Source organism: Oryza sativa, chromosome 7 (assembly GCF_034140825.1).
Source record: "Oryza sativa Japonica Group chromosome 7, ASM3414082v1".
Taxonomy (NCBI): Eukaryota; Viridiplantae; Streptophyta; class Magnoliopsida; order Poales; family Poaceae; genus Oryza; species Oryza sativa.
In genome coordinates this window covers 3,632,429-3,660,306 of record NC_089041.1, presented here as the reverse complement: position 1 = coordinate 3,660,306, position 27,878 = coordinate 3,632,429, and the positions used below count along the sequence as shown (strand labels likewise).

The 27,878-nt window shown below is 43.6% G+C and overlaps 5 protein-coding genes and 1 long non-coding RNA gene across 6 annotated transcripts; 3 read left to right on the top strand and 3 right to left on the bottom strand.

Annotated features, from left to right (window-relative positions):
* Window positions 1-410: 410 nt before the first annotated feature.
* LOC4342489 (eukaryotic translation initiation factor 3 subunit E) lies at window positions 411-4,422 on the bottom strand. Its single transcript, NM_001421991.1, has 7 exons — window positions 4,000-4,422; window positions 3,258-3,485; window positions 3,033-3,154; window positions 2,304-2,523; window positions 1,694-1,836; window positions 1,129-1,266; window positions 411-995 (listed from the first exon to the last, which is right to left on the bottom strand). The coding sequence occupies exons 1-7, from the start codon at window positions 4,288-4,290 to the stop codon at window positions 890-892; spliced, it is 1,248 nt and encodes a 415-aa protein (NP_001408920.1). The 5' UTR covers window positions 4,291-4,422; the 3' UTR covers window positions 411-889.
* Window positions 4,423-6,261: 1,839 nt separating this feature from the next.
* On the top strand, window positions 6,262-10,764 carry LOC4342488 (ubiquitin-conjugating enzyme E2 2). Its single transcript, XM_015791156.3, has 5 exons — window positions 6,262-6,513; window positions 6,723-6,748; window positions 9,401-9,490; window positions 9,610-9,698; window positions 10,344-10,764. The coding sequence occupies exons 1-5, from the start codon at window positions 6,389-6,391 to the stop codon at window positions 10,470-10,472; spliced, it is 459 nt and encodes a 152-aa protein (XP_015646642.1). The 5' UTR covers window positions 6,262-6,388; the 3' UTR covers window positions 10,473-10,764.
* A 1,006-nt stretch (window positions 10,765-11,770) lies between these two features.
* On the bottom strand, window positions 11,771-16,987 carry LOC4342487 (probable inactive leucine-rich repeat receptor-like protein kinase At3g03770). The gene is made up of 9 exons (XM_015791154.3): window positions 16,773-16,987; window positions 14,764-16,651; window positions 14,104-14,237; window positions 13,452-13,692; window positions 13,150-13,358; window positions 13,005-13,036; window positions 12,796-12,907; window positions 12,348-12,661; window positions 11,771-12,201 (listed from the first exon to the last, which is right to left on the bottom strand). The coding sequence occupies exons 2-8, from the start codon at window positions 16,145-16,147 to the stop codon at window positions 12,380-12,382; spliced, it is 2,394 nt and encodes a 797-aa protein (XP_015646640.1). The 5' UTR covers window positions 16,148-16,651; window positions 16,773-16,987; the 3' UTR covers window positions 11,771-12,201; window positions 12,348-12,379.
* LOC136357394 (uncharacterized) lies at window positions 12,544-13,363 on the top strand. The gene is made up of 2 exons (XR_010742741.1): window positions 12,544-12,678; window positions 12,760-13,363. It is a non-coding gene; the product is annotated as an uncharacterized lncRNA (long non-coding RNA).
* Window positions 16,988-23,348: 6,361 nt separating the features above from the next.
* Window positions 23,349-25,701, bottom strand: LOC9270807 (uncharacterized). Its single transcript, XM_015789159.3, has 2 exons — window positions 24,814-25,701; window positions 23,349-23,638 (listed from the first exon to the last, which is right to left on the bottom strand). Exon 1 carries the CDS (start codon window positions 25,605-25,607, stop codon window positions 24,822-24,824), a length of 786 nt encoding a protein of 261 aa, XP_015644645.1. The 5' UTR covers window positions 25,608-25,701; the 3' UTR covers window positions 23,349-23,638; window positions 24,814-24,821.
* Window positions 25,702-26,199: 498 nt separating this feature from the next.
* LOC107277703 (uncharacterized) lies at window positions 26,200-27,399 on the top strand. Its single transcript, XM_015789161.3, has 2 exons — window positions 26,200-26,504; window positions 26,656-27,399. The coding sequence occupies exons 1-2, from the start codon at window positions 26,364-26,366 to the stop codon at window positions 26,962-26,964; spliced, it is 450 nt and encodes a 149-aa protein (XP_015644647.1). The 5' UTR covers window positions 26,200-26,363; the 3' UTR covers window positions 26,965-27,399.
* The last annotated feature ends 479 nt before the right edge of the window (window positions 27,400-27,878 follow it).

Here is a 27,878-nt window from a genome sequence, read left to right as displayed (position 1 = left end):
TGTTTCTTCTGGCATAGGAGAGTGAGGCTGTGTTCGGAACTCCAAGTTCCCAAACCCCTCTCCGTCGTTTTCTACGTGCACGCTTTTCAAATTGCTAAATGGTGTTTTTTTTGTAAAAAGTTTCTATACGAAAGTTGCTTAAAAAATTCAAATTAATATATATTTTAAAAAAATAGTTAATACTTAATTAATCACGCGCTAATAAACCACTCCTTTTTCCGTGCAGGGAGATGGGTTCCCAACCCCAGGAGCCGAACACAGCCTCGAATCAACGGAGAAAAACCACTCGATTGCTTGATCTAACGGCTGAGAGGAAACAGGATACTACCTCCGTAGCGATTGTATTTGTTCTCACAAAACATAGTATAATGCAATAGAATGAATGTGGCGATATCTCAATGCAAGTTCACTCGGTCCAACCAACTTTTGTGGTGATCCCCATGCAAAAATGAATAATTCGACAGAACATTTTCCGAATCTAGACAAAAAGCATCGAACTCGAAACTAAATAGCAACCACACTTCAGCACTTCACAGACACACGAAACACCACCACAATCAGGTAAGCTTGATTCTAGTACAGTCTAGTACAAAAGAAAGGATTAACTTCAGCAGTTCAGCCACAGGATTCCAAGTACAAAATAACAAAAACTTCAGCATATGCTGCAGCGAACGAGAACACACCTCCTGGGTTTCCTTTTGCCCCGGGATATTGCTGTATTAGTAGCTTTGATACGTAATTAGAAATATTTCTGTACACTAGTTGTTGAATCCTTTTTCTTTATAGAGGAATCGCAAGTACTAATAACGCGACGTCGGTGCTAAAAGTTTAATAGTTTGTCTAACTTCACGAGTTCTGGGCGCCTCAAAATTGATGTTCTCTGTCAATATCACCGAGTTGCCTGTTGCATTGCTTGAGCTGGCTCCACAATGTTCTTTGCTAGCATGGAAGTCCGCATGTTAAGATTCTTCAAGCTTTCGATAAACTGCTCGTGGCTGCAATGAAAAAGGATATGTTGGAAAAACTCCCTCGTAAATTGATGATAGAAAAATAGATCAGTATTCAAGTGATGCTTGCCCAGAAGTTAGCATGAATTGCGTGTATGGGTGATTGGCTGAAGAAACTTACATGTTAACATGATTGGTCGTCATGATAAGAGTTCCAGACACTGAATCAATCTTGGCATCGAGCTTTGAATTTCTAACTAAGTTCATTATCCACAACTCCCCTTCATCATAGCGCATGTTCAGTTTCTGAGAGAGCATGCTGTTCATTGCAAAAAAATTGAAATAACTTCTTAGATTTGAAAGAAATTGCATTCCTACATGGTCCATATAATATAAAGAATAAAACGCATGAACCCTGAGAATTTAATAAACTGTTCCTAACTGAGATGACAGAACAGAAAGATGCAACAGATAACTGCCACCATGTAGCGCATTACAGTTCTTTTTTCTTTTTCCTTTTTTTTTTTGCCGCTAAACATGAAGTGTTGTCCCTACAATATGGAAAGCAGCTGACTGACAAAAATAATGCAAGACCAAGCAAGGCACAGAACCGATTTGTTGTATTCGATATACAGTATGATTTAGTGAATTGATAATTAATAACTGCAGTTCCCTACTATTCATCTATAGTGGACTTTTGCATGTTAACAGAAAAAAAAAGTGAGTAGTAAGACAAAAACACCCACCCAATATCAATGGACCGATGAATACGGCAGTAAGTTTCAAAGATAAACAGACGAGCATTTTCAAGGAATTCATCTCTCAAAGGAACAGTGATGGAATTCCCTTCCTCAATGCGCTTTCCCAGGAAAGGATCATTCAATATGACCTACAAAGGCAGCCATTAGGACAAAGAAATGCAAGACTGCAATATGATCACCATTGAGAAGACAGTGCTATTAGATATCGTATAGAAATAGCCTAGAATTTGGTAGTGCAAAATCACCGGTATGCCCAGAGAAGTGGTTCTCATTTAATTTAAGGAGGGAAAATAGAAAAGTAACAACAATGAGCTAATGACCTAACGTTCAACTCTGGAAATTTTACAGGCCAGGACACCGTCAGACACCCTCAGACAGGCCTTTCTGATATAAGGATGTGAAAGCTGAACTTTGATCGCAAAAAAAAAAGTTAGGCATCATATAGCAGTAGTGTGTGAACATATAACTTTTTTTTCCAAACAAAGAAAAAGAGGGGAAATTATCTTTCAATATTTTATATTTCAACAATAATGCATTAAGTAAAAAACAGATTAATCATGGGGATGGACAAAAGGTTCAAGACGCGCTAATATACCTCCTCACACTCTATGAGTTTCTGTTGTGCGCCATCAAAATCATAGTTAACAAACAAGCATTCCAGAAATTCAGTAATGGGATCCTTGTAGCTGTGCTGCTCCTGCTGAATGACTTTAATCAACTCCTTAAGCATATTCCTTCTCCTTTTGTTCACAACAACTGCTGTAGCAAGGTATCTCAGAAGATGTGGTGCATTTGTCTGGATTGCATTCAAGTACCTGAGGAGACGTAAAATGCAAATTGAAAAGTTAGCTGAGATAAAATTTGATATCACAGACAAACATATTTTCCATCATGGGAACTAGATAGCACATTACAAATAATAAAGCAAATGCTTTACGGACGACAATAGCCCCTTGGCTCTATAATCTCCTCTTTGATTCTGCTGTTATTTTCCTTCACATTCAGCTTGTCCAGAAAAACCTACTTCAAAATTTTTCACTCTTTTTATATCTTAACGTAGTTCTATGTATACCAGCAAAACACATCTTAAGAGTTAACTCAATGTACGAAAAATATATAGATTTTTTAATTGGCAGCTTTGCATGGTTCTATCCTAGACATTAAACCATGGGGCAAATTATTAATACCTTACCAGCGAAAACAAGTCATTTAGTGTTAGTTTTTAGCGGCATTGCTTATTGGTTGTTGAACCAGGGTACCATTGGCTGTGTAACTGCATAAGACAATAGTGAACACAATAATCATGAAATTTTAGTAAACAAACCTCTCCTGGAAGAACAGATCTATGATCCCATTTCTGCCGTTTTCATGGTTGTAGAAGATAAAGATACTCCAGTGCATCAGCCATATCCTATTCTGAAGCTGATTTAGCGGTGAAGAGAAGTTCTGGGAGATGAAACAAAGAAGTAACAAACGAAGTTATATAAAGCAGCTGGCCACTCCCAACAGGAACTATTGATAAAGTCTCCAATCAGTTATTCAAGCAAACCTTTGAATCAATAATCTCCTTCAAACGGTTGAGCTCCTCCAGTGCAACATCCCAGTTCTGCATCAAAATCTCAGCTGCCAGCTTTCCCCACAGGGCACTCAAGCTCCTCTCAATGTTTGTGCACAGAGCACGGTATTGATGCAAGTACTGAGCAGCAAATGAGTAATTCCCACAGTCAAACTGAAATTTGGCATACTGATACAGAGTCTCAATCTGATCAGGACCAATCTGCAATGTTAACAAGAATACGATTATTAACTGCATAGCAACCTAAATGACTTGGCATATGGTAACTACAAAAATTAACAATTGAAGGGGAATATCAAGAGTTGTCCCTCACATAAACGGATGCAAGACATCAGAACATCCCCCAGACTTGATGGCAATATACAATTATTCTAACCATATACACCATATTAAGATCAAACAACATCTGAAGCTAAGAATCATCAGATATCCTTCTCCCGCAGTTTTAATTCAATAATTGGGGATTTATCGACTATGTACACAGTACACAATTGCTGGGCACCTGCATCCCAATCCCCCACATCACACATTCAACTGTGCCCCCAACAAGTGAACATACTTAACCAATCCCCCAACCTTCGCATCGCCATCTGCAAACTACAACGCTACTCAAAACCTACATACAGCTAACACCAACTAGACGATGAACAGATCTAGTAAGCCGCAAGCCCTGCAGCTAGATCGAGGGGGGCGTGGGGGTAAGTTTGGGCCTGACCTGCTGGTTCTGGTGGATGTTGTCGATGGCCTCGCCGAGCGAGGTGAGCCTGGAGACGACCTCGGCGCGGCGCTTGACCATGTCCTCGGGGACGTCGTCGGTGCCGTAGCGCGACTTGTGGATGTCCATGGCGTAGTCGACCATGTTGGTGCCCCGGAGGAGGCGGATCTTCGCCTCGAGGATCTCCTCCTCCGGGTAGAGGTGCCGCTCCTGCAGGAACTCCAGCAGCGGGAGCACCAGGTGGCAGTCCAGGTGCCCCGCCATCCGCGCCGTCAGGTCGTGCTCCGCCATGGCCGCTTCCCCGCCTCCCCTCTCCGGTGGATTGGTGCGCGTAGGCGCTAGGGTTTTTAGGGTTCGCGGGTTGGTGGCGCGGAAGGCGGAAGAGCGGGGAATACACGGGACTGGGGTGAGTGGGTTTGTTTCAATAAAAATTTTGATTGGTAGGAGGGTTTATGGTTGATTTTTTAATTTTTATCCAAAATAAAATCTTTTAAAACTTATTTTTAAAATCTAAATCCTTGTAGTCAAGCAATCCCGTCTAATATGGCAAAACAACACTAGCACACTACCTGCAGGCTGCAGCGGATGTGACCGTTTTATCCTACCGTGCTAGCGAGAGCGATGTGGCCAAATAACGCTGCCACACTAGTTGGAGGCTGGAGCAGCATGACGGTATTGTTTTACCACACCAGTTTGGTTGGCGTGGCCAAAATGTTCATATATTGAAAATGAATTTTCATGAGTTTATTTTAAAATTTAAAAAATTAAAAGGTTCAAAAAATTAAAAGAAACTCTAGGGTAAGACATGTTTTGTACTAGTAAAAAAATAAATTTCATAAAACACCTATTTTATGGTCAAAATTTTAGAGAACCACGGATGGTCGCGATGCTCCGCCTTGCTTTCACAACAAGTGTGTGAGCTTTTATGGCTATCCGGTTAATTATTGGTTAATCCATGAGTAATGCCATGCCATACACATCCGTTCTCCCCTCCTCTCCCCCTCCTCGATTTTTTTGTCTAAAGAAATGCAACAATTCCGCTTTTAAATACTTTCAAATACTACTGCATAGCAAGGTTAATAGTATCGCCGATTACCGGCTGCAATAGTGTCCAAGTAATCTTATAGCCTGCATATAATAACTTAGCTATAAAGGATGGCCCACCGAATTGAGCTGGAGAATAAATAATATTTTCAGGAGCACACCGATATTCTCTCTCCACCTTATCACTTTCACCATCGCACCATGCACCATCCATTTCTTTCTTCTATGTTCTTCTCCCTTCATCCATCCCCTTCCTTGATTTTTCTGTACGAACATAAGCATAAGCATGCAACATCCAACAGTCAAAGCTTGCTCCCAAGCTCGTTGTAGGCTTGTTGCCCTTGTATGCGGCTGTTGCACCAGCACACACAGCACTGCGCCACGTTCAAGGCAGGTCTCGCCAAAATGGCCTCGAGCTCGAGCTCCTGTAGTCTGCCGCCACCGAGGATCTCGAGCTTCATGGGCGAGGAAGCGTCCGCAGGTGAGGCCACAAGTTGGAGCAAGCTGAGCTCGAGGCCATGACGGAATTGAGCTGGAGGACGACGACTCCGCGACGATGTTTTAGCTCCTTCTATCCTCATCAATGCTTTCATCCAGAAAGCGCGTGCTGAAGCCAAATAGTCGCCTGCTCACGTTCTCTCTCCCTTCCAACTCAACACTATAACCGACGTGGCTTTCTTATCACCGGTCCGCGATGGTTTATTGCACCTGCTCTAAGTCGATACGTCGGTTTCCAGAAAAAGAGGATAGGAATATAAATTTAGTACTTGGACCCACCGCAGGCTGCCCACGCCCAAACCACTTCTACTCGTAGTGTTCTCACACACCACTGACCTGTGGGTCCCGCAGAGTCACTCACACCACACGTGGACCCCATCTATCAGTGATAGGAACTCACCTTTCCCCGCACATGCGGGTCCATGGTAGTAGTCTGTCCCCACATGTCAGTGAGCAAAACGTAAAGGTAAAATGGTACCGTCCTACCGGGTGCGGAACGACACCACACGAGCACGTCGCGTCGGCAGGTGGGTCCCATCCCCCGTGGGCCCCACGTGTCATCCACGGTGAGGCAGATCCGCGCGTGGAAACGAAGCGAGGTTGCGGGCCCACCCACGGGCGTCGTGGGCTCGTGGCCTCTACCCTTTTTATTTTATTTATTTATTTCATCGCCCAAAACACCCAACTTTTCTCACGCGCAGCGATTCCACCCCCACCGCCACCCGCGACCACAGACTCCACGATTCTCTCAGAGAGAGAGAGAGAGAGAGAGAGGGGACTCAGCGAGCGGTGGGCGAGAGGGGGAGATCGAAACCCTAGCTAGGGTTTGCGCGCGGCGGCGGCGGGGATGTCGACGCCGGCGAGGAAGCGGCTGATGCGGGACTTCAAGCGGCTGCAGCAGGACCCCCCCGCGGGGATCAGCGGCGCGCCGCACGACAACAACATCATGCTCTGGAACGCCGTCATCTTCGGGTGGGTGTCAGCCATGGACGCGGAATTCCCATCTGCCTCTACCTCTCTCCCCCCCTCCCCCTCTCCTGCGCCGGCCCCCCGGTGTTCTAGGGTTTCGGTGTCCCCGGATCTCGGGGGACCCGAGGTTTTCAGCTGTTTTTTTTTGTTTTTTTGTTGTAGTGGCTGTGGTGCTAACGAGGAATTGTTTTCCGTGTGATGATGTTTTGCAGGCCGGATGATACGCCGTGGGACGGAGGTGAGGCTTGCTCGGTTTGGTTTTGCTCCGATCTGTAGCTGGTTTAGTGATTAGGTTGTGGTTTACTAATTCCTTGGGGATGGTTCGATGTGGAAATTGGAATCGTTAGGATGGATATAGCATCATGAGTATTTTGCCCAGGGAGATGAGACCGAGTGAGTGGGCAGCTGATTCCACATAAACTTAGAAGGCAGATGAGGATTGTCTGTTGTTGTCTATGTCGGTCTTGTCGGATATGTGGGGAGATCGAGCCATGCAATTCTGGAAGGGTCATTACAGGGTTAGGCTATTGGCTAGATGTATGAATTCCTTAACACGTAAAATTGAAAACGACAAAAATACATGGCATACTTATGATGCCTGTCACCTAAGCAGCTCTAATTGAGGTGCGCTGAAACTGTCATTTGGTAATTTTGGTTTATGTGAATTCTACATGATAATTGCTAGAGTAGGCATGGTTTCATTAGACTAGTCAACAAATGAACCTTGCCATATCTATCACATATTCAATAACAGAAATGCCGATTTAGGTCCTGTTCGAATCCACTGAAAGAAGTGTATAAACTTTTGGGTAAAAGTGGCACGCTTTTCAAATTGCTAAACGGTGCGTTTCGTGCGAAAGCTTTCTATATGAAAGTTGTTCTAAAATATCAGATTAATCCATTTTTTCAAGTTTGTAATAATTAAAACTCAATTAATCGCACTTTATTACCACCTCATTTTGCGTGAAACACTTAATCCTTATCTTCATCTTCATCTTCAGGAGATTCAAACACCACCTTAAACATACTCTAGAAATTAGAGTGACTGCTGCATTTACTGTCTAAAATGGAGTAATAAAGTTGGGAGTTGGTGTGAGCTTGCCTGGGAAGTAGGTTGCATGTTTGGTTCAGGAAGGTAGGTTCTACTATTTGAAATATATTGTTTTGGAAGTGCATAACACATGAAGGAATAAATAACCTACAAATAATTATGGATAGAGTTAACCATGTTGCCATGTGACACTTATTGTGCATGTTTTGAGCATGTGGTGCCCCGAATTATCTGTTCGACAAATCAGGGCACTGTATATTTTTTGCTGTTTTGTCTTAATCAGTTCGCAACGAACTTAACTATTTGACTGAATCTGATTATGATCTGCACATATATAAATTTAAGTTAAGTTATGGTGTCAGATATTTTCCAACAACTAACATTGCCCTTTTTATGGAAAAGAACTTTCTGTTTTTTTCTCAGAGTTCAGGTCTTCTTCTTTTCCCCTCTTCTATTTGAGTTGCGTAAACCTCAAGTTACGTCTTAGATATATGATTGATGATACTACGGTTCTGTTGCACAAACCAATTTGTAAGGATGGATGTTAAATCCTCTATGCAAATCTTGGTGCCTGTTTATTTTATACTGTTTATGTAGGTTTTAGTGTAAGTTGAGCTGTTTAAAAGATTTACTTTGTTTTGCTTTTGAGTTTCAGTCTTGTTTTGAAAATAAAATGAGTACACACTTATCTTTTAAATGCATAGCTTAACTGCATGCCTACAGTGCAAGAACCCTTAAAATTCTTAGGCCATGATCCTACCAAAAGAAAAGAGAATGTCATGATGATGTGGTTATGTTATGGGCGTAGAAAAAGGATACTAGTGGGAATGCTTGGGTTTGCGTCAAATTTTACTTCATTTCTTCTCTGTGGTTGTTTATTCCAGTGTTGTTGAGGCGGTAATGCAGTTTAAGGCAACCCACCACTGCGAGGCGTAAGGCGTTGCGACGCCCTATGAGATGGTTGAGGCATGATTAATGGAGGATATGGTAGAGAAATTAGGAAGAAAAAAAGGGAAACCGGTAAAAGGCCCACTAATCCAGGCAGCCAGCCCACCAAAGCCCAACATAAGTCTTCATACCTACGTGTTCTATGCCCTAAGAGGCATCTTACTCCACCAGGCACCAGCTGCCATGATGAGAAGAGGAGTCCCCAGCTGCTGGCCTCATCCACATGACCTCTACTAGGGTTCTAGGATGAGCTTACCTCTTCTTCTTTCCCTTTCTTTATTGGTTTTGCTTGTAAGGCCTTTTTCTTTCCCTTTCTTCACAGTGGACACCTTGGCCTCTGTGACCGCCTTAGCGCTATACGCCTTAACAACCTGGGTTTATTCTTTAATTCTTCTCATGTGAAATCCTTGTCTGTAATGTAGTAATGTTGTATGACATATTATCTTCCCTACAACTCTATCTGCATTATGTGATACTGCTGCAGTTCTGTACCCCTATAGTCAGGCCATACAGTTAAATACTCAGAGCCAGGAGAGCTTGCACTAGCACTATTATTTTTATATGATGAAAGATGTGGTCTTTTGTGTATTGGTTCCTGATTGTTCTTATCTATCATTGATCTATTGCTTATATGACATTTCTTTAGCCTTTGTTGTTTAATTTCATTAGTTATAGATAGCCTTGAATCATCTACAGTACGGCAAAAGTGATGAATGCAGATGTTTGGGAATTCGGGATTATGGTTATTAGTAAGACAATAGTTCTGATACAGGACAACAGACAACCAAAAGCCACATAATGATTAATCATGCTTCAACTTTTTGTAGCTACCAGTCTGCCAGCATGGTAACTTGAGAAGTCGACTAACAGTTAACTCTTACGTATCTGTAGGCACGTTCAAGCTTACCTTGCAGTTTACAGAAGATTATCCCAACAAGCCGCCGACTGTTCGGTTTGTTTCTAGGATGTTCCACCCAAATAGTAAGCTCTCTTCCCGTGTGATTATATATTGTTCAATAATTACCTTACATTTGTAAACAAATAAAGATCTTCGTTTTTGAATAATGGAAAACTTATTTAACATCATACTATTCATGCAGTTTATGCAGATGGAAGCATCTGCTTGGATATTCTACAGAACCAGTGGAGCCCTATATATGATGTTGCTGCCATATTGACTTCAATTCAGGTACCTTTTTGATCAATTTTCAGACTAGCAAAAAGCATTTGTAATGCCATGAAGAGTAGTGCTTACCATGAGTAATGAGATCTTTCTAGGTGCATTATTTTACAGCTTCCAAGGTCATGCAAATTACTTTTTGTGGAGAAACTTTAAACTTAGTTGCACTGTTGTGCGTAAAAACCTCTTTACAACATTGTCATGGAAACCTACTAGAATGAACCTCTTACACTTTACAGATTGGCAGTTGGAGCATTATTTATCTGGCACATTTATTCTTACGTAAGAATGAATCCTCCTAAAAATTTTGCACTTGAATGGAGGTTTTCCCCTGTAACTTTATAACTAGCTCTGGTTGATCAGTTCACTGACTGGGGGACAGTGACTAAAATTGAACTCATTTTATTGGAAGCTAATTCCAAAGCTCCCTCACAAATGTCCACTACACTATTTATAGCCAGTTAGCACTTAGCAGGGTGCCATTGTCCGAACTTTGTAAGCATGTTAGTAAGATCATTTGATGATATAATCGGTTAGGTTGTTTGCTTCTACACACCACCATTTCCAATGGTTGTATAGGCTACGTAGCATGCATGTAGCATGGTATTGTATCAAATACTTGAATCGCTGAATTGTGATGCATTTGCTTTGCAGTCTTTGCTGTGTGATCCAAACCCCAACTCTCCAGCAAACTCAGAAGCTGCCAGACTGTTTAGTGAGAACAAGCGAGAGTACAACCGCAAGGTTCGTGAGATCGTGGAGCAGAGCTGGACAGCTGACTAGGGCATGCAGCAGGGCAACGGGTGGTATCCACCATGCCAGAAAGATGCAATAAGCAACCGTGAAAAACCTGTGCGTTTCTGGCTCTCCAGATTTGCTGTCATCTTAAAACATTATAAGATCTCCAGTGATTGCTTGTAGTCCGTTGATGTTTTTGTGTTCCCATGTCCCAGTTACTCTTGGCTGCTTTTATGTAGTGGTGTTGACCTCTCATGCACTAGGGCATTCTGCTCATGTAAAAAGGGGATTATCATCATAATATGTGAATGGAAGCGAAATGGGTCATGAGATTTGAGTCTGCTTGCACAATGCAGTTTGTCTGCATGATCCTTTTGCCATGTAGTTTGGCTGTTGGTGCTGTCCTATGCACATGCTTAATATTCTCTGCCGTTTGGATTTTTTGCAACATTTTGTATTTTTGTAGGAACAGAAAAAAAAATTCCCGTGATACTTCTCATGATACAAATGGTACCAAACTGAAATTTATCGTTCCTCGAGTGATGCTTTCGTATGGTATAAAGAAGGGTTTTTAGGCCCCTTTGAATTGGAGGATTGTGAATTTTGGAGGATTTAATGTCCTAAGGATTTTTTCCTATGAAACCTTTGATTCATAGGAAAGTATAGGAAATTTTCTTTAGGATTGCATTCCTATAGCCCAATTTCATAGGAAAATAAGTAAGAGGTTTAACCTCTTGGAAACTATCCTTTGCTTTGTTTGTTTTCTATGGTGATATTTTCTGTGTTTTCCATTCCTGTAGAATTAGGAAAACATGCCACATCAATTCCTACGTCGGGTTTTTAGGCCCCTTTGAATTGGAGGATTTAATGTCCTAAGGATTTTTTCCTATGAAACCTTTGATTCATAGGAAAGTATAGGAAATTTTCTTTAGGATTGCATTCCTATAGCCCAATTTCATAGGAAAATAAGTAAGAGGTTTAACCTCTTGGAAACTATCCTTTGCTTTGTTTGTTTCCTATGGTGATATTTTCTGTGTTTTCCATTCCTGTAGAATTAGGAAAACATGCCACATCAATTCCTACGTTTTTCCTATTCCTTTGTTTGTTTCCTATGGTGATATTTTCTGTGTTTTCCATTCCTGTAGAATTAGGAAAACATGCCACATCAATTCCTACGTTTTTACTATTCCTGTGTTTTTTCTATTCTGCGTTTCAAAGGGGCCCTAGGTAAAGTAGTGCTCTTGATTGGTGTCGGGGGCCTGGGGATATCTCCTTTTACTTGTCCATGTAAAGGTCTAAAACAACAAATGCGATACATGGTATTGACACCATTGACACAATGATAACCGAAGTGCCCCTACAGAGGACATGCCATAAACGAGGTACTGAACCATGATTACATTTAGACCTAGATTCGTAGTGAGACATTTATAGTCCTAGATTCAAAGTGGGAAAAATTACAAAATTACAGTTGTGCTTAGCTTCTTACATATTCAAAAGAAACATATAGAAAAGGCGGTAAAAAAAAAGAAGATAAAAAAAATGTGAAGAAAGTAAAAGAGCCCACTGACTTCTACTGGTCTACACCAAGAAGGCCCTATACACATCTTATCTTATAGGGTAGTAGTACACCATATGCCAGTTCCAGTCTAGCTTCAGCTGCAGCTGCCATCTGAATTGTTCTCTCATGTTCGGTTCTTGAAAGATCACACTGCAAAATGTTTGCTTCATGTAATGTTTCCCGCTGAATTGCCGTTGCTGTTCTTGCCTCAACCTAGAAATCCAAGAAAACACAAGAAAATATCATCTCAGATCATAGCTGAATGCATAACATTTCCCTCAACTATCAGCCATGGATGATCAGAGCATGATAGTTCAGATGCTCAAAGTGCAAGGTTTGGTTTGTTTGGTGATAGATACCTGCAGGCTATGATGGAGTATCATCTACAGATCTACTGGTCGTCTTCTAAGTCTCTGGGGATCTGCGACGGCGACAGCGGCGACTCCTCGCTGCTCCGGGAGTCCCCTCTCCAGTCATCCTGCACCTGCGCGGCGAACTGCAGGTTCCACAGCACGTCCTCCACCGACGGCCTCTGCACCGCCTCCTTGGCCAGGCACCTCAGGCAGATCTCCATCACCGTCTTCACCGACTCGTCGGAGCACCCCTTGCTCACCGCCGGGTCCACAAAGCTCCTCCTCTTCGCCGTCCCCTCCGCCGTCAGCGCCGATTGCAGCTGCAGAAAGAACACAGGTGAGTTTCTTTTTTTCTTTTTCAGAACTTTCAGAAGTGGACAGTGTGATGGTAGTATCTGAAGTCTCATGAAAAATTCAGTTCAGTTTCAGTCTTTGGAGGGAGTTTGTGTTGCACCTGTTCTTTCATTATCTCCACCTCGTAGATGGATGTGATGGGCCTGCCTGAGATAACCTCGAGTAGTATCACGCCGAAATCGAAGATGTCGAGCTTATCACCGTTCGGTACACTGCGAGAAGAAATTTGCAACAGAAAAGTTCTTAAGAAAACCAGTTGCTTTTAGTATAATATACATAGATTCTGCTGTAAGGTGATTTGTCAAGTACCTATCAGATGGATACTTGTTGCCAGATCCTCCCTGAATTCATCCACAAAAGATGATATAAAACAACAATGTTAGTTCAGAGTTCAGACAGTGCCAACTCAAAATTCAGCGGTAAGTTTACATGATCAGAGTTTCCTGAATCATACCTCGGATTTCATGGTTTCAGATAGGATGGGGATATTGTAGCTGCCTATTTTGGCAACAAGATTCTGGTCTAGAAGAATGTTGGTGATCTTCAGATTATTCGCAAATAGGCCAGGTATGATCCCTCCATGCAAGAATTGAATTCCTTTGGCAACACCAATGGCTGTTGATATCCTCTGCACCCAGGTGAGCTTTCTCCCTTCTGTTCCTTCTGAAGTCAAAAGTATCAACAAGTTCAGTGACATTCAGCTAACCGAGTAACTGATTATTGGAGACCGATTTCAGGAGAAGATGGTAAACTTACGTGAAATTCTGCCTCTCAGGTTGCCATTCTGAACGTATTCGAAGACGAGATACAATTGCGTGATGGTGGAATCGTCGAGATTGTATTCGAAGCAGTGTCCAAGTGCACTGACCAAGTGCCTGTGCCTGAGCTTGGAGATCATCTCAATGTGGTGATTGAAGCTCTGGGAAGTCTGGCTCCTCTTCACCTTCAGAGACCTGATTGTCACCGGAGTTCCATTGCTTAGCCTTCCTCGGTACATCTGACAGTAAAAAAGAGCAAACCATTTTAGACATGGAGCACAACAATTTTAGTTGCAAACTTGCTATGTTACAACTTGCACATGCCTCAAAAGAAAAGGTGATTCTTGAATAGATTGAAAAATATGTATGGAAAGATGGCTTTGGTACTCTGACAAGAAAAAAGAGAGAAAGCTTGTAATAACTATAAAAACTGTTCTCTTTAATCTTTATACCCCAATTGTAATCTAGCAGTAGTATTTAACTCATTAGAATAATCAGAAAAGTGAATGGGGGCATAAAGCATACTGTCAATTAACAAGAACATGAAAAATTAGGTTCAGTGAAGATGAAGTGGCCATAACTAATCCAGCAATGATATTCTGAACAAAATGTCCCTGGATTGTCAGTGGGAGCAATGGTACAAGGAGTACCTGTCCGTGAGAATCTTGCCCCATCATATTTGATACTTCGAAATCATTAGTAGCCGCTTCGAGCTCGACCAAAGAAAATGATCTGTATGCTGGAATTCCCAGAGCTCCCAATTTCACTGTCTGAGATATGTAACCTGTTTGGTTGTTCCAGGTAAATGCAACAAGAAGTTAGTATTTCAGATAAAGTTTCAGAAAAAAAATGGTGCTATCAAGTTAGTTACTCTTAACACTAGGCAAAGTTCCAGAGAAATGATGCCAAAGTTAACGAATCTAAAAAAGAGCAAAAGATGTACAGAAGTTTCAGTCAAAGAATCTGAAATTCAACAAAAGTTTCAGAGATTGTGCCAAGTTGGTGACTCTGAAATTCAGCAAAAGTTTCAATGAATGACTGAAATTTAGCAAATGTTCCAGCTAATGACTGAAATTCAGCAAACTTTTCAGTTAATGAATCTGAAATTCAGCAAAAGATTCAGTTAATGAATCTGAAAATTCAGCAAAAGTTTCAGTGAGTAACTGAATTTCAGCAAAGTTTCAGTTAACGATTCAAATTCAGCCAAAGATTCAGCTAATGAATCTCAAATTCAGTAAAAGTTTCAGTAAATAAATCCGAAAAATTCAGCAAAAGTTTGAGAGAGAAATTGACAGGGAGCAAGATCATACGCGCATCGGCGAAGAGCTTGGAAGGATAGGCGCTCGACGCGTGCTCCACGAGCCTCCGTGGCGGCCTCGCCTGCGCCCTCCTCATGCTCGCCTTCCTCACGGCGAGGAAGACCGCCACGCCGGCGAGCACCGCGGCGGCAATGGCGGCCGCCACGACGCCGGCGACGAGGCCGGACCTGGCGCCGCTGGGCTTCCTCCGCGCCTGGTCGGGCACGATGCCGACGGCGATGGCCTGGTTCTTGCAGAACGGGGACGGGTGCTGCGTGTCGTCGCCGGTGGCGAGGCAGTTCGCCGAGAAGAGCACCGTCTTGGAGGAGTCGGAGTCGGAGTCCGCCGCCTTGCCGACGGCGCCGGCGGCGAGGCAGGTCGGGAGGCTCCCCGTGAGGAGGTTGGACGAGACGTCGACGAATTTGAGGTTGTTGCCGCACGACATGTTGCCGGAGAGCATGCCGGTGAAGCGGTTGCCGGCGACGCTGAGGTACTCGATGGACGGCAGCGAGAGCAGCGCCGGCATGAACGGGCCGACGAACCTGTTCCTGGACACGTCGAGCCGCTCGAGGAGGTAGAACGACGCGAGCTCCGGCGGGAGGCCGTCGCTGAACCTGTTGCCGGCGAGCACCACGCTGGCCACCTTCCGGCCGAGCCGCGGGAACTCCGGCCCGAGCGAGTTGTTGGCGAGGTCGATCACCTGGAGGTTCTTGGCGCCGCTCATGTCCGGCAGGTTGCCCGACAGGTTGTTGCTCGCCAGCGACAGCGACCGCAGCGACGCCATGTCGCTCACCGACCCCGGCAAGGTGCCCTCCAGCGAGTTGTTCCTCAGGCTCAGCACGGCGAGCACCGGCAGCCTCCCCAGCCACGCCGGCAGCTCGCCGCTTAGCATGTTGTCGTCGGCGATGAACGTCTGCAGGTTGCCGAGCCGCGACAGCGCGAGGGGGAGCTCGCCGTAGAGGTAGTTGCCGCTGACATTGACGATCTCGAGCGCGGCGAGCCGCGACACCTTCCCGGGCAATGGGCCCCAGAGTCCGAGTCCGGTGAGCGTGAGCACCCGGAGGTCGGGGAGCCTCGACAGCGTGGTGAAGAAGGAGTCGATGGAGAACGTCTTGGGCAGCGGCGGCGGCGTCGGCGAGCCGCCGCCACCGCCGATGATGTGCAGCTGCGTGACGCTGTCGCCGTAGCACTCGACGAACGCCGACGTGGTCTTGTAGTCGCCGCCGTAGCAGAAGTCGGTGTAGTTGTGCCAGTGGCCGAGCACCGCCGGGTAGCCGAGCATCTGCTGGATCTTGAGCAGCGACCATGTCTGCGACGCCTGCAGCTGCGTGCTCCCTGGCACCATCGCCATCACCACCGACACCAAGAACAACACCACCAGATTCTTCCCTCCCATTTCTTCAGCTTCTCACAAGATTTCTTCAGCTCCTGATCAGTTCTTGATGAGCACCAATGTGCAAGAACCAGCAGCAATTTCTGAACTGGAGCAGAGGAGATGAGCAGAGCAGGGAAGATAGCAAGAACAGCAAAATCTGTCTTAACTTTTTGTGATCAAGAACAGTGACAGAGGTGATAGATTCTGGTGATGTGATGAAGAAGGGGGAATTTTCTGAAGATTTGATGCTGGGAGGAGGAGCAAGGAGAGATTGATTAGCTGAAGGACAGCATGATGGCATCAAGCAACTGAACTCTTCAGAAAAGGCTGAGCTGAGAGGAACTACAGTTATTGGAGAGATAGCTACTGGTGACCTGAAAAAAATGATGTGTGCCAAATTGACCAATCTTTTACTACAGGGATCTATCTGACCACTAATTCATTTCATCCCAAAGCAAGAAAGCACTGGATGCCAATGACTGCAGCAGCAGAAACATCTCCAGATTTGCTTCTTTCCTTCAAGAACTGGCAACATGAGAGAAGAAAACAAAAATTATAGTAGTATCAGGTTAGAGACCAAAGCATCACTTGTGTACCAAGATTTGTAGCACTATCACTAAACTACAGTACTTGCAAGAAACCTCACCTTGTTATCAGTCACTGAGAAAACATAACTACTGAAGATGAACAGTGCATTGGATAGGTCAAGGAGATGAAATGCCAGCGAGTGAAATGAAATGTGGCCAAATAATATATGTTTTTTGGGGGTTTGTGAGGGAATCATATGCTTAGTGTCGTCTACTACTGCCCTACTGTCGCTGAGCAAGTGAGCATCACGGGGTGGCACAAATATGAGGCAAAGAGACAAGGGTCTCTCCAAAAGATTGAGCTGGAAAATGGAGGTTGGCATAAGGACATTCAGATGGGAGCCCAGTGCACTCTTTTCCTTCCATTGTCCCCTTTATAATTATTCAGAACTTGAATTATGATAGGAAAATAATGGTTAACTTTCTTTTACTTGTAATTATGCCCTTTTTGTGATAACATTCTTTGCCTGTGCTTTTTTTTTCTTCTCTTTTTTCATTCTTAAGATTTGCTAAAGCAAGACTACAAGAGTGTAACAAACCTGTTGTTTTCACCTTCCAGGAAGGAAAGAAAAAACACAACTTTTGTTTTCTGGTAGGTCAATGTTTGCAGTGCAATCAATAGACATACAATTTGTGAGGTGGTGGTAGAGCACAACACCTTATCACATTGTATGCTCTACAGTTGCTTCATTTATTATATTACTTTGATCTGGTGTTTAGAACATGTTGTGGTTTCTTTTGCTTTATTCCCTTACTTAAGCGACAGAGAGAATACTAAGTATGCATACTATTTGGTGTCAATTAATCTATACACAATGTTTAGAATACGCATAAATCATCTCAAGATTGATGAGTTTATTTACCAAATGAGTGTATAATGTGCTAAAACTCTCTTCTAATTACTATACATTTTATCAAATATTTATCAAGATCTGTAGTGGTTACATATCCATTTTATTTTCATTCTACCTATGATTTGACTTAATCCATTTTTTCTCTCCTTTGCTGCCTTTTCCTTTGCTTTACTTAAAGCAGGCAAGACAATGGAAGCATCGCTTTCTCTTAGGTGTCAAACATGCACCAACCTCTCCTTTCATGGGCTAAGAACATTCCATAAAAAAATATGAACAAATATAGCTCTTGTTTATTTCCCAACTTTTTTTTCAAACTTCCAACTTTTTCATCACATCAAAACTTTCCTACACACATAAACTTCTAACTTTTTTCTTCGAACTTCCAATTTTAGCGTGGAACTAAACACAACCACAGTATAAAATTAGCTACTATCTGGCAATCTGCATTGCAAAATGTACTGTGCCCAGTGAAAAATTGGGAATCTGATATATATTCATCAATGCATGAGTGTTCCCACATTTGACTTGGATGAATGTTTGTCAGGGTGTGGGCCCCACTTTACTCACTGTAGCCTTGGAAAAATTATTAAATGATATATTCCCCAACCACCTTTGGGCAACTTGGCTAACAGTAAACCATTACAATGGTACTGAGGGCCTGCTTGGTTTCTAGAGACTTATTCCAAGTCCCTGTCACATCGGATGTTTGGACACTAATTTAGAGTATTAAACATACACTAATTACAAAACCTATTCCATAACCTTGGACTAATTCGCGAGACGAATCTTTTGAGTCTAATTACGCCATGATTTTGACAATGTGATGCTACAGTAAACTTTTGATAATTATGGATTAATTAGGCTTAAAAAATTCGTCTCGCGGATTAGCTCTCATTTATGAAATTAGTTTTTTTACTAGTCTAGGTTTAATACTCCAAATTAGCGTCCAAACATCCGATATGACATGGGCTAAAAAGTTTTAGCCCCATCTAAACACCCCCGAATGAAATGTCCCATTAGAACACACACTTTATGTGAGACAAACTGATGGTAACACATGGCTGTAGATGCTCTTGGGGTGATTAGTTAAGATGTTTGCTTGGCCAGATTTCCTAGATTTGTGGTCCACAATATAATATTGACATTCATGTGAGTGTTAAATACAATGTAGATTTATGTGAGCCACATTGTAGGTCGATATTTTTTGTCTCTTTTAAGTCAAAGCAACGAAATATATAACCCTAGAATGTAAAATAAATGAGGAGTGATGAAGTAACATTTTGACAATTTCAGATATTACATCTTGATATTTCTGTTAAAAAAATGCTCTTCTCATATTTCTCTCAGTGAAAAGGATTAGTTGGCGTTATTCAGGATATTTCGAGCACTTAGTTCCTTCCAAAATACAGAAACTAGAATTTCAGTTTGCCAATAAATATTTTCCTTTTGTTTCAAAAAGGAAAGAAAATTTTCCACTTTACCTTACAAGCCATATACTGTATGTCACATGAGATAATTACTAGTAATTCTTTTTTCATCGGAAAAAGGGTTGCTTTTGGAGAGATACAAAACGGCAGGCAGTAAAAGTGAAGAAGCCCTTTTAACTGACACTAAAAGAATGTGAAGAGAAAGCAGTAACTAGCTCTAATAAAAGAAAGCTTAAAGAAGAATTAATTTGGTCGATAAATGCGAGCGTATGGGATCGAGTGGCGCCACATTACCACGTTGGTGCGTGCGTCTCTATTAGGGTTGGTGGGCAGTTCCTTCGTGCCATCACTCAATTGATTCTTTGCTCCCCTTCTTGATCTGTTCCCAAACTATACTGCCATAACAAAAATTCCTGCAGTTTGATTTGGAAATTTAGGACTTCTTTTACTAATTTTACTAATAAGTTGGTTGAAATTTCAACAATTTTGTAGAAAGGAAAGAATCCTAAGAAAAGTTGGATGACAATTAGGCTCTTTGGATTGTTCTGTACTCACGTGCAGCATTGAGCCAAGGACCATGTGCAGATGTGTGACCTTGAGCTTCTCTTGCATGGGTGGGGTTACTCACTTAGGTCCTGTTTGATTTAGCTTATGATTATTATAATCTGAATTATTAGGAGTAAGCTGAAACAAACAAATAGATTATTATGCTAGATTGTTATAATCTATAAGCCAGATTACTATAATCCAATAATCTCCTCTAGAGGAGCTTTTTCCAGATTATTGAGTGGCTAAAGACCCCACTACCCTTAGATGCCTCTAATAATCCAGAGAAACCAACAACTCGTAGCTTATTTTATATCAGCTTATTATAATCCAGCTTAGAGTAATCTGATTTAATAATCTAGATTACAATAATCTTAAGCTGAAACAAACAGGGCCTTATTTGGATCAGTTGTAGCTTGCCACTTCTTTGAGCTATATCAACTCTGTTTCTTGCGTGATGAATTTTACGATGGTCTCTGCTGGCAGTATACTTTACCTAGATTTTTTGTTTTTTCCTATTTAGTGGACCACATCTATTTATCACATCTATTTATACTACCACTCAATTACATATATAAAAAAAGCTATATCGATGTTATTAAGAAGAAAGGTGAGTGTGTATGTGAAGATTTGGACGCAGGCCTTCGGGCGAACAACGGCAACCCCTGCCCACCACGCTACGGTGCAATTCTCTACCACCTTAATACTTAGAATACGTATTAGTAGAGACCACCATAAAATTACCCTTCTTTATATCCTCTTAACTTGGGGTTACCATTATGTTGAGCACAATTAATGGCATGCCCTCATGATGCTTATATCAAGGATAGACATGAAGTGAATTGGCCTTAATGCCCAAGAGCTCCAAATGGAGTCCCTCGTGGTGGTGGTGCCATACACCCTTCGTCTCCGAATGATGAATCTTTTATGGTGGTGCCATCTCCTTCACCTCCAAATGATGATAATTCCTGCAACAGAATTGCAGTACACTTGTGCATCTCAAAGGTTTCAATCATGCATTTATTCAGCAACTGTGAATTGCTGCCGTCGCTGAAGGAGACAGTGGAGCTGCACTATGCAAATAGCTAGTACATTCATCATCCATAATTCTGCTCAAAATAAATAAAAAATGGAAAATAAGGTGGGGAAAAAAGGTTCTGTTACTGCTGCTGTTAGCTTTTTTTTTTCTCTCAAGATGCATGTAGCTACTGTATACTGTTCCATATGGTTGGTGCCAGCCACTCTTAATTTGATTAGAGAGCACAGTAACAGTGACATGTCAAGAAAGTCAGTAGCACAATAGAAACTTATATTAGTTCACATGAAAAATATAGGTCATTATGATGTGTCCTGTGTTTGGAATGGTACATAATTGCATATGCTAAATTTCATCCGAAATCGCCACAGTGCAGGATGCGCCCCACTACAATTAGGCTCAAGTGTTAGGCAAAAAGGTTTCTTAAAAAAAGTGTTATGCAAATTAAATTCAGGTGAATGACAGACAAGTAAATAGGTACTAAAGTTCTGCAAAGCATTTGTAGTTAAGAACTCATGATCAGAAGTTCAGAACTGAATTTTTGGCCAATCAATTGCGTCAGAAATGTACTTCACGATCGTCACTGCAGCTAGCCAAAAATCTGAAAGACTGGAAGGCTCCCAACTAATGTGGATTCTATGCATTTCGAGTACTTTAATTAACGGGAAAACAGCACCCACTTGAAGGTGAAAATTCCTCATTCTTGTCAAACCATTGGTAGCCAGCTTAGCTCAGAGAAAGCATCAGCAGGCATCTCATCCTGCTGGGCACAAGAATCTCTGACGACAGTGTGAAGAGTTCATATTAGCAAATAGCAATATTTGTTGCTAGTTGCTACTACTTGCTATCAACTATTTGGCTCTGATTATTCCAGTTTCCAACCAACACAATTAGTCATAAAATTGTACTACTAGATTATTCAGGGTGGGTAGATTTGTCAGCTGTCACTTCACACGGAGGACAATTAGATTAGTGCTAATCAGAGGAGGACACATAGCCACATATACGTACTATCATGTCATGTGAATGAACCATGAATGCATACCAGAGATTCAGAGAATCAGACAGACAGACATGCGTGAGGTGAGGCCAACTGCCAGCGACCATGTAATGTCATCCACTGCAAGCCTGCAAGCTGCAGCAATCACGAATTAATCGAGGTGTTAATCTTGGTTTATGTCGGTGATTAGTTCCCTTGGTTAATGTGCTCTGCAGCTGGGCGGTGAGGAGCCTGGCTGGGCCAGAGAGCGATGCGGCTCGAGCTCTCCCTGGCCTGGTTGAATCCATGGAAGCCAAGGGTATTTCAGGCAGGTGATATGTAAAAACGTGGTAAAATTATTTTAGTTTGAAAGAAATGACCGAAATGGCATTCAAGCGTACATATCCTAGTTCAGAATTGCAAACTATCGAAACTCATTTGGGAGAGATATTTCGACGAAGCCAACTTCTAACGATTGCATATATCCAAATTTCTCGCTAGGAGTGGCTGTGTTAGATGCATGGGGTTGGGAACCCATCTCCTCCGCATGAAAAACGGAACGGTTCATTACTACATGATTAATTAAGTATTAATTATTTTTTTAAAAAAATAGATCAATATGATTTTTAAAATAAACTTTCATATAGAAACTTTTTTTTAAAAAAAACACACCGTTTATTAGTTTGAAAAAGTGCACGCGAAGTAGGAGGAAGAGGGGTTCAGTTTGAAAAACGTGCACGCGAAGTGGGCAACAATTACAAACTACCGAAACTCATTTTGAGGTGATATTTCGGCGAAACCAACTTTTAGTTAACGATTGCATATATTCAAATTTCTCCCTAAGGAGAACATAATAGTCATGGCACTTGGCAGCTGGTCTGTTGAGAAGGGCGGCGGCGAGTGGGTGAAGTCGGTATGTAGTAGCCAAGTAAGGACTGGTTTGCATACATTCGATGGTTAGCACTTATCAGGGGTGTAAATGTATACATTTGATAACCGCCAGGGGTTTAAATGTATATACATTTCGACCAGCACCAATGGCATAGGTCGAAATAGGGGTTGATACATATAAATTTAATTATTTACCCTAAATTTAAACCGTGATCAATGATGGAGGCAAGTAGGAGTTGATTTGCATGAATTCGGTCAGCTGACAGTAATGAGATTCTGAGATGGGTCCTATTTGCACAATTTCAATTTAGCTGTATGGCTTAGCTTCCCCAACCAAAATTTGGTAGGGTAGAGATGAGAAAGATGTGTTCTAGTTTAATATCAAATTATGATTTGTGAGTTGAATAGATAGATACGAGTACTAAAACATGCTTATTGTAGTATCCTAATGAAGTGTCACCAAATTTCTACTATAGTGTTACGAATTTTGTTAGTAGCATAGCAAACCAAACTAACACTCAGTACATATATAGACAAGTATTATACTGTCACCAAATTTTAGTAGCATAGCAAACCAAACTAGTACCCAGGCAAGTATTTGGTAACCAACTAACCAGGCAAGCAGCCAAACACATAGACATTGACGTGACAGTTATCAACTTCTAATCCCAGTTTGCATTGTATAGACTACTCGTCAAGCTTAATGACAAGGTAAACAAGCTCTCTGAATATGAACATTTAATTATCTTAGCCTTTCCAGTCAAGCAAATACATGAACAAACTAGGCACCAAGCTTATTTTCTGGAACCTGCTGTGCCTGTCCAGAACAAAAAATATTTTTGGAGATACTTAAGATGTAGGCAGAACAATTCTAAGAAGCATGAATCAAGCAAGCAAAGCAATTGACGAGCTCAAGTTAATTATGCTGGATATCAAAAAACACAAGACGAGTAGTCGAGTACAACAGCTATCAGGACACACGATGAAACAGGCTATCCAAGTCCCTAACTCTTAACATCTACGTACAGTCCCCTCGCATAGAAACAAGAGTGCTCCACTGATAATAAAAGGATTAATATCTCTTCTCTGAGCTGATACCGCAAGAAAACTACTTGTAACCCCAATATGAGATAGAACAGTGAAGCAAAGGTGGCACCGGTGAATCTTCCATAGTTGGTATAGCAAGAACAACCTGTGAAGGAGAGAACGAAGAGTCAGTATAAATCACAGTGAAATATGTGCAAAATCAGGTGCAATGAAAGGCTACAAATGTATATTTCCTGAAAAGGGTTGTGATGCAAAGTCATGAAAATAATAACATTGCCATAACATGGACTCAAAACTCAATGATCTCTGAGACTCTGTGTGGTAGCTCTGCTGTTCAGTTAAAAGTAACATACAACTTCGAATTGAATTTGACTACCAGTAATAACGGTATAAACTACTTATAGTTTCATTCTTCAATGGTTACAAGCATTGCATTTCTATAATTTGTATGATCATATAACTCAAAGATTGTCCTCTGAACTATTCTTCTAGAATGGTTGATAACAATAGTAGTCGTGGAATGCAAGGTTTACAGATTAAGCACATCGCACAACCACACAGTACGCCAATCAACTAAAACAAAATTTTCAAAAGCTTGTACCTACAACACTTGTAAGAATCAACAGGGAGTACAACAAATTAGTGATTATTTCTTAATATCATATTTGCTCCAAACAAGCACTACAAATAACATTTAGCAGCAGTGCAGCACAAGGTCAATGACATAGGGGTGTATATTGCAAAACAATTCAACATATGGCCCAGACATAAGCATGTCTAATAATACAAAATGATATGTTTCATTGAATTTAAAACTTCTGTCACCGCTAACTGGCCACTAAAAGAGAAAAGTGCAAGTAAATAATATGAGTGCAAGGTATAAGGCACACAATAACCACAAACCGTGACAGGCTTTACAATGCAACAAACTAGGGAAAAACATACTCCATCCAAACTAGGAAAAAACATACTCCATCCGTCCCAAAATATAAGGGGTTTTGGACGGATGGGTCATCGTAGTACTAGGAAATGTCTCATACATCCAAAATCCCTTATATTTTGGGACGGAGGGAGTAGAAAGAAAATATAATCTACTCATATGAAGTTAACAAAATCTCAAGAGCAAGTGATTAGCAGAACATGTGAATTATACTATGTAACAAAAACATTAGAAACAGGAAGATTCAGAAGACATCATCAACCTATAATTGCAATTTGCAACCTACATCACATAATATGGTTCATCCATCTCAAATGCATAAATCATTAGCACAACATAACCATCTAACAGATTTAAATGCATGAATCATTCAAGTTTACCAGCAAAGCTATTGCGGAGGGTTTTGTCCAGGTTGCTGCGGACCGGGAGGCGGCGGTGGCATCCCAGGCCTGAAGGGCGGAGGCGGCATCCCTGGCCTCATCCCCGGCGGCGGTCCTCCAGGCATCCCAGGCCTCACCTGCGGCGGGCCCATCGGCGGTGGTCCCCTCATGAACGGGCCAGGAGGCGGCGGAGGGCCACCAGGGAACGCCGGTGGCACGCCCGGCGGGCGCTGGAACGGGATCGGCATCTGCGGCGGCCGCATGGGCGGCGGCATCTGCCCCGGCGGCGGGCGCACGACCTGCGGGTACGCGACCGGCGGCGCCGAGAGGTTCGGCATCGGCGGGCGCGAGATCTGCGGCTGCATCATGCCGGGGGCCGGCCCGCCCACGCCACGCACCGGGCCGGCGAGCCCTGGCTGGGCCTGGAGCATCTGCCCCGCGGGGACGCCGCGGCCGGCGGCGCGGCCCACCCCGGGCCCCGCCATCGCCGCGCCGGCGCCGGCGGCCTTGGCGCGGGACTCGTCGGGCGGTGGCGGGCCCTCGACGGTCATGGAGACGACCTCCTCGCCGCGGAGCAGCAGGAGGCCCAGCGTCCTCCGCTCCTCGCGCTCGCCGGTGGTCTTGGAGGACTTGGAGGGCGGGAGCTTGCGGAACTCCTCGCAGTCGCCGAGGACGAGGTTCATGTGGCGGTCGAACGCCATGAACTTGCCGACCAGCTGGCGCCCGTCCTGGATCGTCACGCGCATCCGGTAGTTGACGAACTGGAGCATCTTGGAGCCCTTCGGGTTCGACATGGCGGCCGGCGGCGGCTAGGGTTAGGGTTTCGGCGGCGAGGCGGAAGAGGTGGGGGAGGAGGAGGAGGTTTTCGAAGGGGTTTGAGTTGGCGTCGGTGTCTCGGGTTGGGTTGGGTGTGGAGGAAGAGGTGGGAGTCGTGGGCTTTGTGGGCGTTAGTCGGTTGGTTATGGGCCAAAAAGCTCATGGGCTTTAGATGACCTAACTGGGCGTTGGGAAGGGCTTTTTGGACGATGGGTTTCCCCTTTGGAATAAGTCCACTTTGACTCCCTAAACTGGTAACCGAATCAGATTCGTATCCCTGAACGACAATTCCAGATGTCTGGACCCCTAACTATTAAAACCGGTGCAATTTGACTCCTTTTATGGTTTTAGAGGGCGGTATCGCTGACGTGGCGCCTACGTGACGGTATTCACCCGTTTTTGCTCCACGTGGTGTTAAGGTGGCATTCGAATTAAAAAATATGTGGAACCTATTTGTCATTAAAAAATATATCATGTAACCCACTGACATACGGGGCCTTCTCTCGTTCTCTCCCCTCCACCGTGTCCCTTCTCCTTCATCGTCGCTTCCTTCTCCCTCCCTCTCTCTTTCTCCCGCGGAGGGCGGAGCGGCGGCAGGCAAGCAGAGACGGCGGCGAGCGGCGAAGACGCGGGCATGGCGCGGGGGCCCGCGAGCGGCGGAGACGTGGGAGTGGCGCTGCCATTCACAAATCCACCGCGCCCAAATCAGAAGGAGAGGTAGGTGACGGGAAGAGATGGAAGGTGGAGGCGACGACGGCCATGGACTTCCACGCACTCTCTCCCACCGCGAGCTGCAGGCGATGTGCAAGCGCAACGACGGCCATGCCAACATGACCAACGCCACCATGACCGATGCCCTCCAGTTGCTCCCCTCGGTAAGAATCCCCTGATTGATTGATTGATTGGTTTGTTTGATCTGCCCATTTCGAGAGTTTGGATGATTTTGTGTGGGGTTCTCGTGTATATGTTCGTTGTGTGATTTGGTATGGTGCTGGTGATTGATGAGTTGTGTTGGTTGCGGATTAGGTGGATGGGATCCACAAGATCGACACGACGGCGCTGTGCCTCCCGACGCCGAGCAGGTTGACGATGAAGTCGGCTTTGAAGGCCGCCTCGGCGGTCGGCGAGGAAGAGCAGCAGCAGCACGGGAGCCCACTCCCCCGTGGCCGCCGCGTGTCGGTGAAGTCGCTGGAGGCCATCCAGATGGACTTCGAGGAGGGTGAGGACGAGATGAAGCGGGATCGTGAGGAACGGAACCTGGGCGTGGCGCTGCGTAGTACCAGCCGCCGCGCGAGGGCCACGCCAACGCCAATCCCAACCCCCTGCGACCACTAGGCAGACCGCCGCTGCGCGCAAGGTGGAGAAGGCGGCGCCGACCCCAGCTACTCTGCGGAGGAGCCAGAGGACGGCTGCTCGGAAGGCCGCTTCTCCAGACTTCGGTGCGTGCCGCCGCTCGCCACCGTCTCCGCTTGCCTGCCGCTGCTTCGGCCCTCACCGCCCGCCGCGGGAGAGAGAGAGCGTGGTGGGAGAAAGAAGCGGCGATAAGGGAGAAGGGACAGGAGGGAGGGGAGAGAAAGAAGAGAGATAAGAGCATTTGTAGTGTGTCGTTGAAATAGATGGAGAGAAAAAAAAAAAAACGAACCAACCACATAGTGGGACTGTGGGAGTCGACTGGTACGTGTCAGAGCCGTGTCAGAAAAAAATCGAATTGAGTTTGGAGGTCGAACAGAAGGCATTTAAATAATATTTGTTGGCATGTTACCGTTCTAAAATTAATCGGCTAGCAATGTGATATGATAGAATAAGCATTGATACGAAGGTCAAAGCATGCATCGGCTGGAGGTCCGATGCCATTAAATCCACAAGATTGATTAAACAGTGTAACCTTTGTTGTCATCGGCTAAATCCAACTTATATGTATATACAATCCTTATAAACCGATGCAACGTCCAGATAACTTATCGGCTATCACTCCGATAAAACATTAGCATGAACCTATCGGCTTAACAAGATTTATATTATCAACAACAATCTAGTAGGTCAAACCTAACCGATGCAGCACGAGATTGTATATGATAATCTAATACTCGATGAGCCGATAGATCTATCTAATGTGATGGATATAACAAATCTATTTAGAATAACATTGTGATTGTAGAGATATATTGGCTAAGACAGAAGATCAGACCTAACCGAGACAGTTCCAACTAAACCGATGCGTCTCTAAACACAATACAATTAGAGATAGA